Below are 15170 nucleotides of genomic sequence, written 5' to 3' on the forward strand. Positions count from 1 at the left end.
TAAGTTTTTCTCTTCTCAAGTGACTAATAATCGTTTGCCTTGATTCTGATTCCCATTCTCCACAGTTTTTAATTAAATTGTGTAATTTAACAATTTATTTTACAGAAAACATAAATATGCATTATAATGTCACTCTTCATACAAGCCTACGTAAAAAAATAAAAATAAAAAAAATAATATATATATATATATATATATATATATATATATATATATATATATATATATATATTATCCATTCCGTTTATGAAAATATTTTGCCAAAAACCGTTCACGGCAATCTTCCATTCATTCCTATGGGAAGTTCTTTAAAGCTTGTCAGAGCCAGCAGTAACCAAGGGGGGCGGAGCTTAGCAAAGGGTCAAATGTCTCTGTGCTCAGAACAGTGCTGCTAAATGACAAATGGTTAAGAACACTGTGATTTGACCACTGCTTCAATAACGTGATGTAGTGATATAACGTTTCTAGGTTACAGAAGCTTCAGGTTATAGTCCAAAAACCCAGAAGAGAATTAGCATTTTCGAGCCATGGGTTCCCTAAGAATTTTCCTATGGGTTTTTATAATGGTAGTTTTGGATTTATGAGTAAAATAAGGTCAAATAAGTAATATATATATAATATATATTACTTATTTGACCTTATTTTACTTATTTGACCTTATTTGACCTTATATTACTTATTTGACCTTATTTTAGAATATATATATATATATATATATATATATATATATATATATTTGTTGTTAACATATTGCTAGATAAGAACTACAAAGGTTTTCCGTTTCATCAGGCACATTCACTCACATACTTGTGGTATTTGTAGTATATTTAGCAGCTTGATAGCAACATACATTTTTAATACACAGCAGCTTCACAATTCATGTTTGAGAAATTGCTGTGTGTTATTTATGCTGAAGAACAAAACGTCCAAGTATCTCCAAGTAATGTTTACCACAGTCATTATTCTACTCATAAATTAGAAAAATTCCATTATAAAAACCCATAGGAAATTCCAGAGGAACCCACCGCGGATTAGCCTGCCAGATTTGCCTACAAATTGAAGTCACGGCTGAACAGCTCTATTTAAAAACTCTTAAAGGAATATTCCAAAATCATCAAATCAGATTGTCACTGTAGCCTTAATTGTTGCTTTTTTTTTTTTTTTTTAAGAAAAGGAGGGACAAGTCGAAATTAATTTTGCGCTACTCGACATTTGCCACAAATGCTTTTGCTTGATCTTAACTTGTGTTAAACCCGAAATATTACTTTAACAACGATTAATCTAATGATAAACTCTTCTGTAACGAAATATCCAACCGACTTATTTCAAAAAGTATGACCGAGGCTAATGTTGCAATGCAGTCATATAGAGTTTGGCTTACAGCGTCCTCATGTGGACACAGAGAACACTATATGTGAGCTGTGGAATTTGTCAGACTGAGTCATCATAGTCACATCGATACAATGAGGCTTTTACTGAGTCTCGAACAAAACAAAGCTCTTTTACACGCGGGCTCGCGACAGCTCATCTGTGAACGTGTATGGCTTCTCGAATAAACTGTAGCGAGTACATTTAACCTGTTCCTGTCATATCTGCTTGGACCACTGGTGTGACATGCGGGGTTAATGAATCTGGAGATTGAGAAGAGAAAGCTAAACTCACAGTAAGGAGAACAAACAAAAGAGTTACCTTTTCTCAGCTCAGTTTGTCAAGGAACGTCAATATCAGAGCTTCACATCTTCAGATTTGATTAAACCAAGTCAATGGACACCAGGTGGGTAGACTTATAAAACAACTTTAAATACGGTTAATTATAGTTATAGTTAAAAAAAAAAAAAAAAAAAAAAAGTGTAAAAGAAACAGGCATATCAGAATAATGTGGTCACAGGGAAAGTAGTCGTTAACGTTTTAATGCGAATTAAGATGGTTAGTCCAGTTTAATGTTGATTAAGGAAATAAACAGGTGAGCTGGCATCACATGACATCATGTAAATTTGAATGCTGAAAAACAAGTTCATTGTCATGCAAGCTAATAACTAGGACTTTATATTTAATATAGGTTTTGTTTTGGATGTGAAATCTAATGTAAATCTTTTTAAGGTCTTATTATTATGGGTCTGAGAAACTTGGGTTGCGGCTTTGTTGGTGGTGGTGGTTTGCAAACGGAAACATCTTTGTTCAACTTTTGACCAGTGACAGCTGTGTCTCGTTTGGAAGGCTGCGTCCTCTGGAGATTGCGTTTCTCGGTCGCATACGTCACAGAGGCTCTCTAGTTTTTAAAAAAAGCGAGTAGGACACTTCGAATGCGACCTTCTTTCACAGGAATTCGGAGGATGCATGAGGTGTATTCTTCGTGGGCTCTCACAACCCACAATTCTTTGCTTCAACGGAAATGTCTAAAATGACGCCAATTTGCCCGTAAATATGATGTTCAAACGCATGTTAATTCCCAAGTACCTCAGTAGATGGGTGCAGAGTATATAATATGTATAATTATATTAATATATCATTAAAATAAAGTATTAGACTAAAAGTACACCTGTAAAATCTATTTTCTTTTCTCTTTACATCTTGATAACTCTCCTAAAATTTACCTCATACGTTCCCTTCCAGAGGGACTTTGTTCCCTTCTCACTCAAAGCGCTCGCGCTTGTTAATGAGTGGCGTGCTGTCATAGCAACCATGTTACGTTCAGTTTCTGTTTGTCCTACAAAGGCGGTCTAGTTTAAACGAGGACGCTCGGTATACTGCAGCCTTCAAAGGACGCGTCCTACCTAGCACGCAGCCTTCGAAACGAGACACGAACAGCACTTTCATTATTAAAACAATGTCCAATGTTTTTTAATGAATATTTTCGTAATGTACCAAGTTACAGTGAAATTTCGAGCATTAGCTGAGAGCATTTCTTTCATACTGACATTATAACCCAACTGAATCAGAACTGAATCGGAATCGTAATCGAATCGAGAGCTTGTGAATCGGAATTGAAACAAATGGAGAAATCTGTATAGCCTAGTTTCAAGGGGTGGGAATCGTTTGGAATCTCTTAATTCGATTAGATTCTTGGGGTCACGATTCGATATATGCATAGATTTGATTCTAGATTGCTGTTTTGTGTTACTTTTCCTATTTGACAGTGGTAGACAGTTTAATAGGTCTCGAAGAAAAAAATCCCACTTAATCAAATCTTTGTTCAGTCTTTGAATCAAACCATCATTATCAATGACGCTGTTGGGGCGCAGATCTTTTGAAATGAAATAAGCTATGGACTGAGTTATTTTCTTTGCGCATTTAGAGTTGGCTGGAAGTGTAGAAAATTGGTGCAGATTGAAGTTGGCTGACCGAAACGTTTGCTACTGGAAGCTTTTGTTCCGCGTCTTTCATCTCTGCGAATGTAAATTATACTTTATCCACATTGTCTAGTAAGACGGAAGCGCAACTCTGCGCCAGGGAGACGTTGATGTTTCACTCCAGTGAGTCAAGTGAATTCAGCTTTCACAGGTCCCATCTGTTTTTTGTTTTTTTTTTACAATAAAATACAGTTAAGAGGTCATTTCTTCATCACTTGATCATTGACATGGAATCACTGTTCTTGTTTGTGTTTATGGTGTGTTTGTCAGTGTAATGAACCTGGGCATACACATTGAAAAGGCTCCGCCCTATTCCAACCAGAGTGTCTAGAAGTCACACAGAGCTGAATGAAATGTGAAATCGGTAAATGTATGAATCGTGATTAAGAAAATGTATGCGTTGTAAATTAATCACATGCGTTAACGCAATATTTCGATAGCAATAATTAGTATGCAACCTAGATGTTCTCTTTAAAGAAGTACACCCATTTGAGCATTTGTGCAGTAGGAAGATTCTCATAGTGGCATTTGTTCTGAAAATCTGACAAGATAATCTACCAGTAGTTGAAGCTTTCTTGATTTGTGACCAAAAGATGCTGAAATGAAGGGCTGTATTGATCACATATTGCTACTAACTCCCTCTGATTTAACTTTGTGGTACAGGGCACAATTACAGAAGCTACTGTCAGAGTATGTTGTGGACACACTCAGCTACATTCAGACAGTGAGAGATTTCTGTGACAAAGAGTATAAATGGACCCTTCAGAGAGAGACAGAGCTGGAGAAGATGAGAGACATCAAGGACCAGGCAGACAAAATCAGTCTTGGGTTTGACCATGTTCAGCGCTCGGATAACAAAGCCAAGGCTTTTGGGGAGTACATGTGGAGTGGTTTAACTCAGGTCACAGCTGACTCCAAAAATCAGGAGCTGGCGAAAGAGCTGGGTGCTGTCCTTAAGGACACTCTCGAGGGGCTGGAGAAACTGGACCACTTCTTGGATGCTGTGGAGAAGCTAACGGTCACATCACTATTTGTCTTCATTGGACAGAGTTTCCTGCCTAAGGAAGAGAGCCCTGAAAGTGTGCGAGCGGTCATCACAGCTGCCAGAATGGCCTGTCCTCTCCTCATCCACTTTAAGCGAAATGCAGAAACCTTCTTCCTTCCTATAATCAGTAATGTGGATGTCCTGGCCTTTCAGCTGGACAAATACATACGCACCACACAACAGCTTTGTGAGCGACTAGAGAAAAAGTTCGTTCTGATATTCCTGCCATGCTGTCCGTTTTAAAAGGATAGTTATTTGTTTATCTTAGCATATCAGTACATTTTAAATTTGAGTCAAGTAATTTTGAAATAAAAATCTAATGGAAAAAAGAAGAGCAATTTAATTATAAAACTGTCAAATTATGTTAATCTGAGTGGGATTTGCTGAATTATCTAATGTTTTATTTACATAATCAGATCTGAGAAGACTTTGTAAATTTCTTGCCATTTATTTATTCTTTCTCACAGATCCAAGAGTGTTTTGTGGTCTGGAGGCTTCCATGAGTGAGTGTTAGAAATGTTCTGTTCATGTTCAATGTTCATGTTCTCCTTTGTTATTCAAGTTTGAAATCAAGAAACTATGATGACCCCATTAAATGTGAAAATGAAGTGTGTATTTGAATCTCTTTACAGATGGAGGAAGGGTGAAGTTGTGAAGTTCAGTTTGAACTTAAGTGACAACTCCATGCAAAAAATGCTTGATCATTTGAAACAGTTATGGAAAATAAGGTAAGACCTCTTTTCTCTCTCTCTCTCTTTTTAATCAAGCTCAGCTTTCTTTTCTTTCTTAACTCTGGCTTCTTTCCTCCTATCTAGGATGGACCAGCACACCAGGCTGACATTCATTTTTCAGAAAGACACTCTGCATTTCATTGGTTTATTCAGTCAGCGTCGCTCTAGAATGGAGCAGTTCCTCTCAGATCTGGAAGAGAGTGCGGTTCAACTGGACAGGATGAAGATGGGAGCCAGTATCTCCACTGTGGCTGGAAGTTCAGTGGGGGTAGCAGGGGGCATCTTGTCCATTGTTGGTCTCGCTCTTGCCCCTGTCACTGCAGGAGTGTCTTTGGCTCTCACTCTTACAGGGGTTGGTCTGGGGGTGACCAGTGGTGTCAATAGCCTAGTCACAGGCATCACTGAAGCAGCAGTCAACAATCACCATGGGAAAAATGCACAAAGCATTTTCCAGAGATACATGGATGATGTGCAGAAGATTGTAGACTGTCTGGAGAAGGCCAGCAGTGTGGAGCGTTTAGAGGGGCCAGATGTAGTCGATATGTTTGTAGCTGGGAAGTTGATTGCCTGTGCTGGAGGAGTGGCCAAAGGTATTGATGCTTTGGTGGATGCAGCTTCAGCTTTTAAAGTGCTCAAAAGGGAGGAAGTGATTGCTACTGCAACCAAGATAGGACTCCAGGAGGCACAAAGTGCTCGCAACATACCCAAGCTCCCTGCAGACCTGCCTGACATTGGGCAGCTGACAAAAGGGTTGCCGCTTGCGCTCTCAAAGTCTGCTAGAGCTGGATTTATCACTTTAAATGCCCTCTTTATTGGCCTGGATGTCCTTTTTATTTGCAAAGACAGTATAAGTCTGGCAAATGGGAGCAAGAGTGAGGCTCCTCAGCTCATCCGCTCTAGAGCAGCTCTGTGGAAATCTGAGTTGGAGGCCTGGCAAAAGATTCATGATTCCTTATGCATAGGAATATGGAGGTTTAGGAAGAGCCAGGAAGTTTTGGAGCAACTCTTTCTTCCTTAGATATTTGATTGAGAGATGAAGGTGATTTAATAAAATGGTAATATTACAAAATACTGCTCAAGATCGAAAAGAGTTAAGAGTATTCAATATTTGCATTCCAAATATATGTTTGCATCTATACTGTATATAGCATGTAAATAGGGTCCTCGAGACACTAACAGTAATACCCTTGATTTATGGCACCTGGTAATTAATAGGATTTTTAGAAAAGTCAATACACACTAGTGGAGGTCTAAGCTTGTAACTCTTTGTTCTTCATGTATACACATGTACACATGATTTAAAATGTCAAATCACAAATAGCTTCTAAAAAGATGGAGCAGAAATCATGTTTGTATGTGTCAAGTTGTTGCTTATCTTTATATTTTTGAAAAGCAGTCTGGTTGCAGCTCATCAGAGTTAAATAATTTGGCTGTTTATTTTGTGTTATTTGCTTTAAGGATGGTGACCTTCAGGAGTTTCAGTTAAACATTGACAAGACAAACAAAATGGCACTTTTGACTCTTAATAGACCTTATTCACGCTAGTGCCATCTTTGATTTTTAATGGGAATGGCAACAAGGCTTTGAGGGACATTCGGTATACAAAGAACTCCAGACAACATGAGCTGTGTAAAATCAGATGTGATCTAGGAGCGTAATACAGCTTTATACCGTTAGTGCTGCATGGTGTGTCTGGGATACATCCCTTACCGCTGCCCCACACCACCAGGAGATGTTCTGGGATTAATGGGGCTGTGATGGGTGACTCCTGGCTGATGACCCTGTAGCTGGACGACTTAAGGCACTGGTGGAGGTGTGGCAGGCAGTAAAGCCCAGCCGGTTCAGACAGCTACCTGTGCATTTGATTAATGGCACAATTTTTGTAATGTGTAGACTCAGCAAAGTGAGAGAGTTGTGTTGTGTAAATCTGATGTTTATTGTAAATTGGTACATGTCTCATCACTGTCATGACTACTATGTTGCTCGGAACTGCACCCAAGAATTTCACACACTATTGCACTTGTGTATATGGTTGTGTGACAATAAAAGTGATTTGTTTTGATTTGTTTTTTTTTTTTGTTTTTTTTAAGGAACAGAAAATTATTCAAACTAAACAAGGAACTACAAATTTGGTCAGACTTCGAAACATGACATGATCATAAGACAACCTGACTTGACTATATTTTCACCAAAGACTCGCCAAAAAAGTTCCCACAAATACCCTCCCAAGGCAATTTTTAAAAAATGTGTTAGCACTTTAATAACATAAGATTCTGTATAATCAAATATACTAAAATGTCACAGAACACCTCAGAATTAGAGCCTGAATGATATGGGATTTTTGAGACCGATACCGATTTTATAGAGGGACAATTCACTGATTACCGATATGGTGACTAAACAAATTTTACTTAAGATTATATTTTTATAGTGTTTAAACATATATATATATATATTTAATTTTTGAGCTGGAATGAAAACAGACCTTTTCTATGTGGATTGTTCACCGATTTTGCACCGATATGACTATGCAAAGGTACTCAGAAGGCTTTCTTAAACAAATATTTTATTCAAAGAACATTTGACATTATTACTATTATATATTATTACAAATTCTAGAAATGAACACTGAGAAAATAAAGAATAAATAAAAATACAATAAATAGCTTAATAAACATCAGTACTGTTAGTATAATTAAATTGCTGGCCATTAAAATAAAGAATAAATAAAATAAAAAAACAGTACTGTATGTTTAGTATCAGTCAAATGCTGACCATTAAAATAAATAAATATAAAATAAATAGCTAAATAAACATCAGTATTACTGTTTAGTATCAGTCAAATGCTCACCATTAAAATAAATAAATATAAAATAAATAGCTAAATAAACATCAGGGGCCGGTTGCACCAGCTATTCGTACATTACAACTTAGCCTAGTTGTGGCATAAATGGGCACTAAGTCACAATTTAAGCTCTACTAAATATCTGAGCATTGCACCATTAAATTTATGTAGGACATAACCCTATTTATAAACAAAATACAGGTGCATCTCAATAAATTAGAATGTCGTGGAAAAGTTCATTTATTTCAGTAATTCAACTCAAATTGTGAAACTCGTGTATTAAATAAATTCAATGCACACAGACTGAAGTAGTTTAAGTCTTTGGTTCATTTAATTGTGATGATTTTGGCTCACATTTAACAAAAACCCACCAATTCACTATCTCAAAAAATTAGAATATGGTGACATGCCAATCAGCTAATCAACTCAAAACACCTGCAAAGGTTTCCTGAGCCTTCAAAATGGTCTCTTAGTTTGGTTCACTAGGCTACACAATCATGGGGAAGACTGTTGATCTGACAGTTGTCCAGAAGACAATCATTGACACCCTTCACAAGGAGGGTAAGCCACAAACATTCATTGCCAAAGAAGCTGGCTGTTCACAGAGTGCTGTATCCAAGCATGTTAACAGAAAGCTGAGTGGAAGGAAAAAGTGTGGAAGAAAAAGATGCACAACCAACCGAGAGAACCGCAGCCTTATGATTGTCAAGTAAAATCGATTCAAGAATTTGGGTGAACTTCACAAGGAATGGACTGAGGCTGGGGTCAAAGCATCAAGAGCCACCACACACAGACATGTCAAGGAATTTGGCTACAGTTGTCGTATTCCTCTTGTTAAGCCACTCCTGAACCACGGACAATGTCAGAGGCGTCTTACCTGGGTTAAGGAGAAGAAGAACTGGACTGTTGCCCAGTGTTCCAAAGTCCTCTTTTCAGATGAGAGCAAGTTTTGTATTTCATTTGGAAACCAAGGTCCTAGAGTCTGGAGGAAGGGTGGAGAAGCTCATAGCCCAAGTTGCTTGAAGTCCAGTGTTAAGTTTCCACAGTCTGTGATGATTTGGGGTGCAATGTCATCTGCTGGTGTTGGTCCATTGTGTTTTTTGAAAACCAAAGTCACTGCACCCGTTTACCAAGAAATTGTGGAGCACTTCATGCTTCCTTCTGCTGACCAGCTTTTTAAAGATGCTGATTTCATTTTCCAGCAGGATTTGGCACCTGCCCACACTGCCAAAAGCACCAAAAGTTGGTTAAATGACCATGGTGTTGGTGTGATTGACTGGCCAGCAAACTCACCAGACCTGAACCCCATAGAGAATCTATGGGGTATTGTCAAGAGGAAAATGAGAAACAAGAGACCAAAAAATGCAGATGAGCTGAAGGCCACTGTCAAAGAAACCTGGGCTTCCATACCACCTCAGCAGTGCCACAAACTGATCACCTCCATGCCACGCCGAATTGAGGCAGTAATTAAAGCAAAAGGAGCCCCTACCAAGTATTGAGTACATATACAGTAAATGAACATACTTTCCAGAAGGCCAACAATTCACTAAAAATGTTTTTTTTATTGGTCTTATGATGTATTCTAATTTTTTGAGATAGTGAATTGGTGGGTTTTTGTTAAATGTGAGCCAAAATCATCACAATTAAAAGAACCAAAGACTTAAACTACTTCAGTCTGTGTGCACTGAATTTATTTAATACATGAGTTTCACAATTTGAGTTGAATTACTGAAATAAATGAACTTTTCCACGACATTCTAATTTATTGAGATGCACCTGTATATACGGAAGACTCCGACCAGGAGTAACTGATGGAATAAAAAAGCAGACTCAATTAATGACATCAATGAGCTCATGTTTTGGTTGACAGACATCAGTCCTTTCGACATATATGATGGTGTTGGCATTTACACTCATTTACATTTACGAGAGAGAGAGAAAAAAAACGTACTTTTAAGCGGCTCTTCAGCATGAAACCGATCTAACATGCCGTTTTTAGGGTGCATCGCCCCCTAGGGTGTCAAGTTTCAACACATTCAATATATATATAGAGAGAGAGAGAGAGAGAGAGAGAGAGGATATTAAAATGAATAAATATCTATTTTTCCAGCCTGTTGTATTAGTATTTATCACCCCTTATTTATTTTAGATACAGTTCCTATATATTATTATTTACACAGGGCAAATATACTATTTATTAAATCTACTTTTATTATGTATCCTATTTTAATGTCTGAAAAACCAGACTTTTAAATGTTACATTTTATAAATGCAATGACTGGAATTGTTCGGTTGAAGAGGGTACCAAACTGTGAATCCTGAACAAAACAGTTTGGTGAATACATGTTTACTCATTAGCTTCCACTCAGCTGACAAGCAATGAAAGTAGCTACGTGATTAGCTAGTTAGCTTTAAGCTCGTTGCCACGGAGAATAAAAGATGGACTTTATTTACTTTCCAGCATTGTGTCTCACCAACTAGGTAACAGTGAAGCGTGAAATCAACACTCAGCAGACACAATCCACTACCGCACCGTTGTCTGCTGAACTGCAAAAAGATGCTCTGATGTTTGCCTTTCAATCAGCTACATTACTTAATGCACTGACAAACTATAGCTGGCCAACAGCAAACAGATGTGATAAACATGAGTGACATGGTTGTCAGGGAAAGCGTTGACATTATATTAGTTATATAAAATTATGGGGTCATTTTTTATTAACTTTCCAGTATGTATTTCACAAACTAGTTAGCAATTTAACTAGAAGACACCACTGAACTCCGCCTTGTCTGCAGAGTCAGCTCTGTAAACAGTGGAGTCGGAGCGCACTCTGCTGGACAAACTACGTAATGACACCAATCCTAAAGCATTGTTTTCTGCATTATATGTTCTGAAAAAAAGTTTTTAATATCGGTGCATATTGGTAAAATATACGCCGATACCAATATATCGGTGAAAGGCTAATATCGGCCGAGCGATATATCGGTTGGGCACTACACAGAATACCATTTATATTTTACCCTGAACATCTCAGTATTTAAGTTGAAAAACAAAGCAGAGTGTAGAGTTACTTAAAGTCAGTGTGATGTGTTAATTTTTAAAAACCCCAAACCGGCAGAAACAGAGCAGAAAGATGCATAAGTTATATAGTCTTTACACTTTTTAAAGAAGTGTTGAAACAATGTCATGATGTTGTAATATACATTTTGTTACAATGACAGCCTTTTTACAACAATCTCTGAACAATGAAAAGTCAGAATTAAATATTTTGACAGAGCTGACAACTTAAACTTTTTATTGTAAAAATCATAATTTAAATTAAGTGCCTAAACACAATTAAATTAAAAACACAATTAAACTAAATCTGGTTTAATTGGCTGCTCATAGATAGGCCACCATAAGCTTGTAATATACATTATAATCACATGAAATAGGATCAAGTTTACATTTTCATGAAATGTCATTCTAGACAGTTAATAATGTACAGTGAATGAAAACACTTTTAAATATGTATATAGTAATGTGTTTTCCATGGTTTCTGCAGTGTGGGAATTAAAACTGGACCCAGATATTTTACTAGTGATTTTCTCAAGAATGGCTTTGTTGTTGATACTGGTTTAATTTATTAATTGAGCTGTACTAAATCCATTGAAATTTTCAGTTACATTTTATGACTGAATTGTTAGAATGCACTGTGGTTAAAGTAGGATTGGATCAGGTACAGATGAGAAGCAATGAATGCCTCTGGTGGCGAGTTGTGGGAGCTGCAGGGGTGGATCTGATTATTTTACTGTGTTTGCCTCATCCCTTCGCTCACTGTTGTTTGCAGCTAATTCTGCCTCTGACAGGTAGGTCACTGCTCTTGTTCACCTTAGTTGAGTCTTTCTGTTCCACATCTGTAAAAATAAAAAACATGCTCTGAATCTCAGAATCTTTATATTTTCGTAATGATTTCTCAATGGTTTTTACTTTTTTCACAACAATCTCACTGAAGGTGATAAAAGGCAAAAATATTATACTTACTGTCCACTGTGTACCTGTTTGTTCCCCTTCTCAACCTTCGTAACTCCTTGTCTTTTTCCTTGGTTTTCAGTGCCTCTCTAATTTTCTGTATTTTCTCATCTCTCTTCTTCCTCTCTTCCTCCTCTCTTCTCTCCTCTTCTCTCTCTCTCTTCCTGGTGTGTTCCAGGACCTTCCCACTGGAGAGCACAGCTTCTCCACTAGTTGCCACCATCTCCTGGATTTTAGCCAGAAGATCAGCCACCTGGTCTTCACCCCGTGTGGGTTTGCTGTACAGTGCATGGAAACGGCCTCCACATCTCCCAACCAGCCTGTGTAGCTCCTCGTTCTCCTCCACTTCTTGCTTGAGGCTGGTACCATACAACTGCTTTCTGTCTAAGATGGTGAAAAGCACCAAGGTGTAACTCCAAGCTTCTGGACCAAACAGCTCTACATGTTCCTCCACAGCACACCGCTCACGCTTGGAGAACGAGAATGACAGTGGCACTACCAACAGCAGGGCATGGGCACCAGGCTGGCACAGACTCATACTCCTTATCATCTCCTTCTTAACGCCAATTTCTGATGCAGGGGTGCCATTGATGTTGAACCATTCCCAGCCTGGGGTGTCAACCACCAGCACCTGCTGCCCTTTTACCAGACCCTGACAAGAGACACTCACTCTGGTCTTCACCCCAACCTCGTCAAAGGCTTTCTTGCCAAGAATGGCATTACCAGCTGCACTTTTCCCAGCTTCTCTCACCCCAACTAAGACCAGTCTCAGTTGAGGCAAGTCAGAAAGATTATGGCTGTGTTCTGTTGGTAAAACGGTATGGCAGACTGTCATTACTTGTTTTAAGAAAACTGAAGAATCTGATAGTGTACACCCTGTAACTCTACTGCAATGTGACTAATGGAATATATTTTCAGTGCATTACTGTAAATGTTTTCTCTTGGGTCTTTTCAAGGGCGTAGGTTTTGTTTGATGGTTGGAAAGGACAAATCACAAGGAGGCAGAAGACAACCATAAGAATAACATTTATTTTTAAATGTCATTACATGGAAGTAAGTCTGGTAATATCAAAACAACATAATTATTTTACAGTGATGGACTGGGGCCAAAAATTGGCCCACCACAGATAATTCCCCTGTATAACATCATACACATATCTATACAAGGTATTTGCCGCTGTTTCAATCTCTCCGACATGATTTGCATCTCTTTTTAACATACTACTATCATGAAACCTAATGCATCTAAAAATGTATTTCCTCTCGCACTGTCAAGATTCAATTTTAAGTTTCAACGAGTGCATTGGATCTTTCACATGGACAAGTCACATCTCTTGAGTTAAAAAGTGGTGGCACGAGAACAGACATGGTAGGTTGCAGATGTTGGAGAGATGTCTTTAAATAAAATACACTTCTTTTTGCCTAGATGCGCTGGCCTGAGGTTATTTGTTTGGATTTTTTCCCCTTTTTCTCCCACTTTTGGAATGCCCAATTCCCAACGTACTTTTAAGTCCTCGTGGTCACGTAGTGATTCGCCTCAGTCTGGGTGGCGGAGGACGAATCCCAGTTGCTTCAGTGTCTCAGACTGTCTTATTGAGCGCGTTGCCACGGAGACATAGCGCGTGTGGAGGCTTCACGCCATCCACCGCGGCATCCACGCTCAACTCACCACACGCCCCACCGAGAACGAACCACCTTATAGTGACCACGAGGAGGTTACCCCATGTGACTCTACCCTCCCTAGCAACCGGGCCAATTTGGTTGCTTAGGAGACCTGGCTGGAGTCACTCAGCACGCCCTGGGATTTGAACTAGCGAACTCCAGGGGTGGTAGCCAGCGTCTTTTACCACTGAGCTACCCAGGCCCCACTTTTCTTTTTTTTTCATTCCTGATGCTCCCTATGGCCAGTCCATCTCTGTTCCCTCAAATCACATGTTCAGTTTTCTTGAGCCTTTCTCTGTTCAGCCATCTTTTATATAATACAGGGAGCTGTTCGGAAAACAGTGTAGCTAGGACACAATTTGTTTTCATTGAGAGGCAGTCACTGAAGCAGGAATCGTAGCAATCTTGTGAAACCAGCATAACTAGAAAACACTGCACCTATGTGAGGATCAAGCCTCAATATGGCAATATAGTTCTGCTGTGGGCAAACTGCACCCCCATTCATGCAGCCGTGCCTAGAATTCCGAGGAGCACATTGCATTAAACTGTATTGATAGACATCATGAATCAGCTGAGCATCAGCAGATTGGAAGCATGACTAATGTGACCTGCCTGAGCTAATGCATTGCTTGATTTACTGTATGTAACTACAATATTAACAACACATGTTTTATACACAAGAAATTGCTACAGTATATGAACAGAGAATCATTTTGTTGCTTAAAAATAATAATTGTAACAGTCATTTATTTATTACTGTTGCACACAGACATGATAAAAAATATTTTTGGGGGAGTGAGACATATCAGTTATGATAAGTTAGGAAGAGAAATAAGTGAAATGCCCAATAAATGTAACATCTGTTATATCACACATGTCAATATAAGCATAAATGACTCCCATATAAACAGACAGTTTCAAACACATCAACATTTTCAAGTAAAAATAAATAATCTGGGGGTATGGGGTATTTAATTTATTTAAGGCTAATCATAGTAATTGTTATTTATTATGAGTAAATCATAGAACACATTATTTTAAACTGTTATCTCCTTCAAAGGTACATGTTGTTCAGTCTATATTTCTGTAGCAATGTAGCGATTAAGACAGCAATAAAAAACACAATGTATTTCGCTGTAATATCAGTTGGTTGTTGCAATTATGGCTCCCCTGATAATAAATATCATATAATATTCTAATTATGTGCACAGTTCCATCTGTGTACACACTAATTGTTAAAAGCAGCATGCACTGGCATAACTAGGATCCTATAAGAAAAAAAAGGCAAGTTTCTAAATGAGCTTAGGCTATTTCTCATAACAAATACCATAGCTGCAGACAGCTATGGTATTTGTTGCATTGATCAAACCGTGGTATTGAGGAGCCGTTTAATGGTCTTCATGTGGTTACAATACTCTTACTGCAACTACCACAGTAATATATGATTACTGTGAATAAACAATTATACATTTTTCAAAAGATTTGACTGACCATTAAATTGTGTTAATCCTGTTGTCTCTTCCATGCT

General features: G+C 38.2%; 2 protein-coding genes across 2 annotated transcripts; one reads left to right on the forward strand and one right to left on the reverse strand.

The window, feature by feature from the left end:
- The first annotated feature begins 1462 nt into the window (after positions 1-1462).
- LOC127449776 (uncharacterized) lies at positions 1463-7172 on the forward strand. The gene is made up of 5 exons (XM_051713318.1): positions 1463-1774; positions 4014-4601; positions 4863-4898; positions 5028-5123; positions 5211-7172. The coding sequence occupies exons 1-5, from the start codon at positions 1764-1766 to the stop codon at positions 6142-6144; spliced, it is 1665 nt and encodes a 554-aa protein (XP_051569278.1). The 5' UTR covers positions 1463-1763; the 3' UTR covers positions 6145-7172.
- Positions 7173-11901: 4729 nt separating this feature from the next.
- Positions 11902-12815, reverse strand: LOC127450967 (GTPase IMAP family member 8-like). The gene has a single exon (XM_051715458.1). The coding sequence runs from the start codon at positions 12813-12815 to the stop codon at positions 11955-11957; it is 861 nt and encodes a 286-aa protein (XP_051571418.1). The 3' UTR covers positions 11902-11954.
- Positions 12816-15170: the final 2355 nt, after the last annotated feature.

This window comes from Myxocyprinus asiaticus, chromosome 13, assembly GCF_019703515.2.
Source record: "Myxocyprinus asiaticus isolate MX2 ecotype Aquarium Trade chromosome 13, UBuf_Myxa_2, whole genome shotgun sequence".
NCBI classification, from domain to species: Eukaryota; Metazoa; Chordata; class Actinopteri; order Cypriniformes; family Catostomidae; genus Myxocyprinus; species Myxocyprinus asiaticus.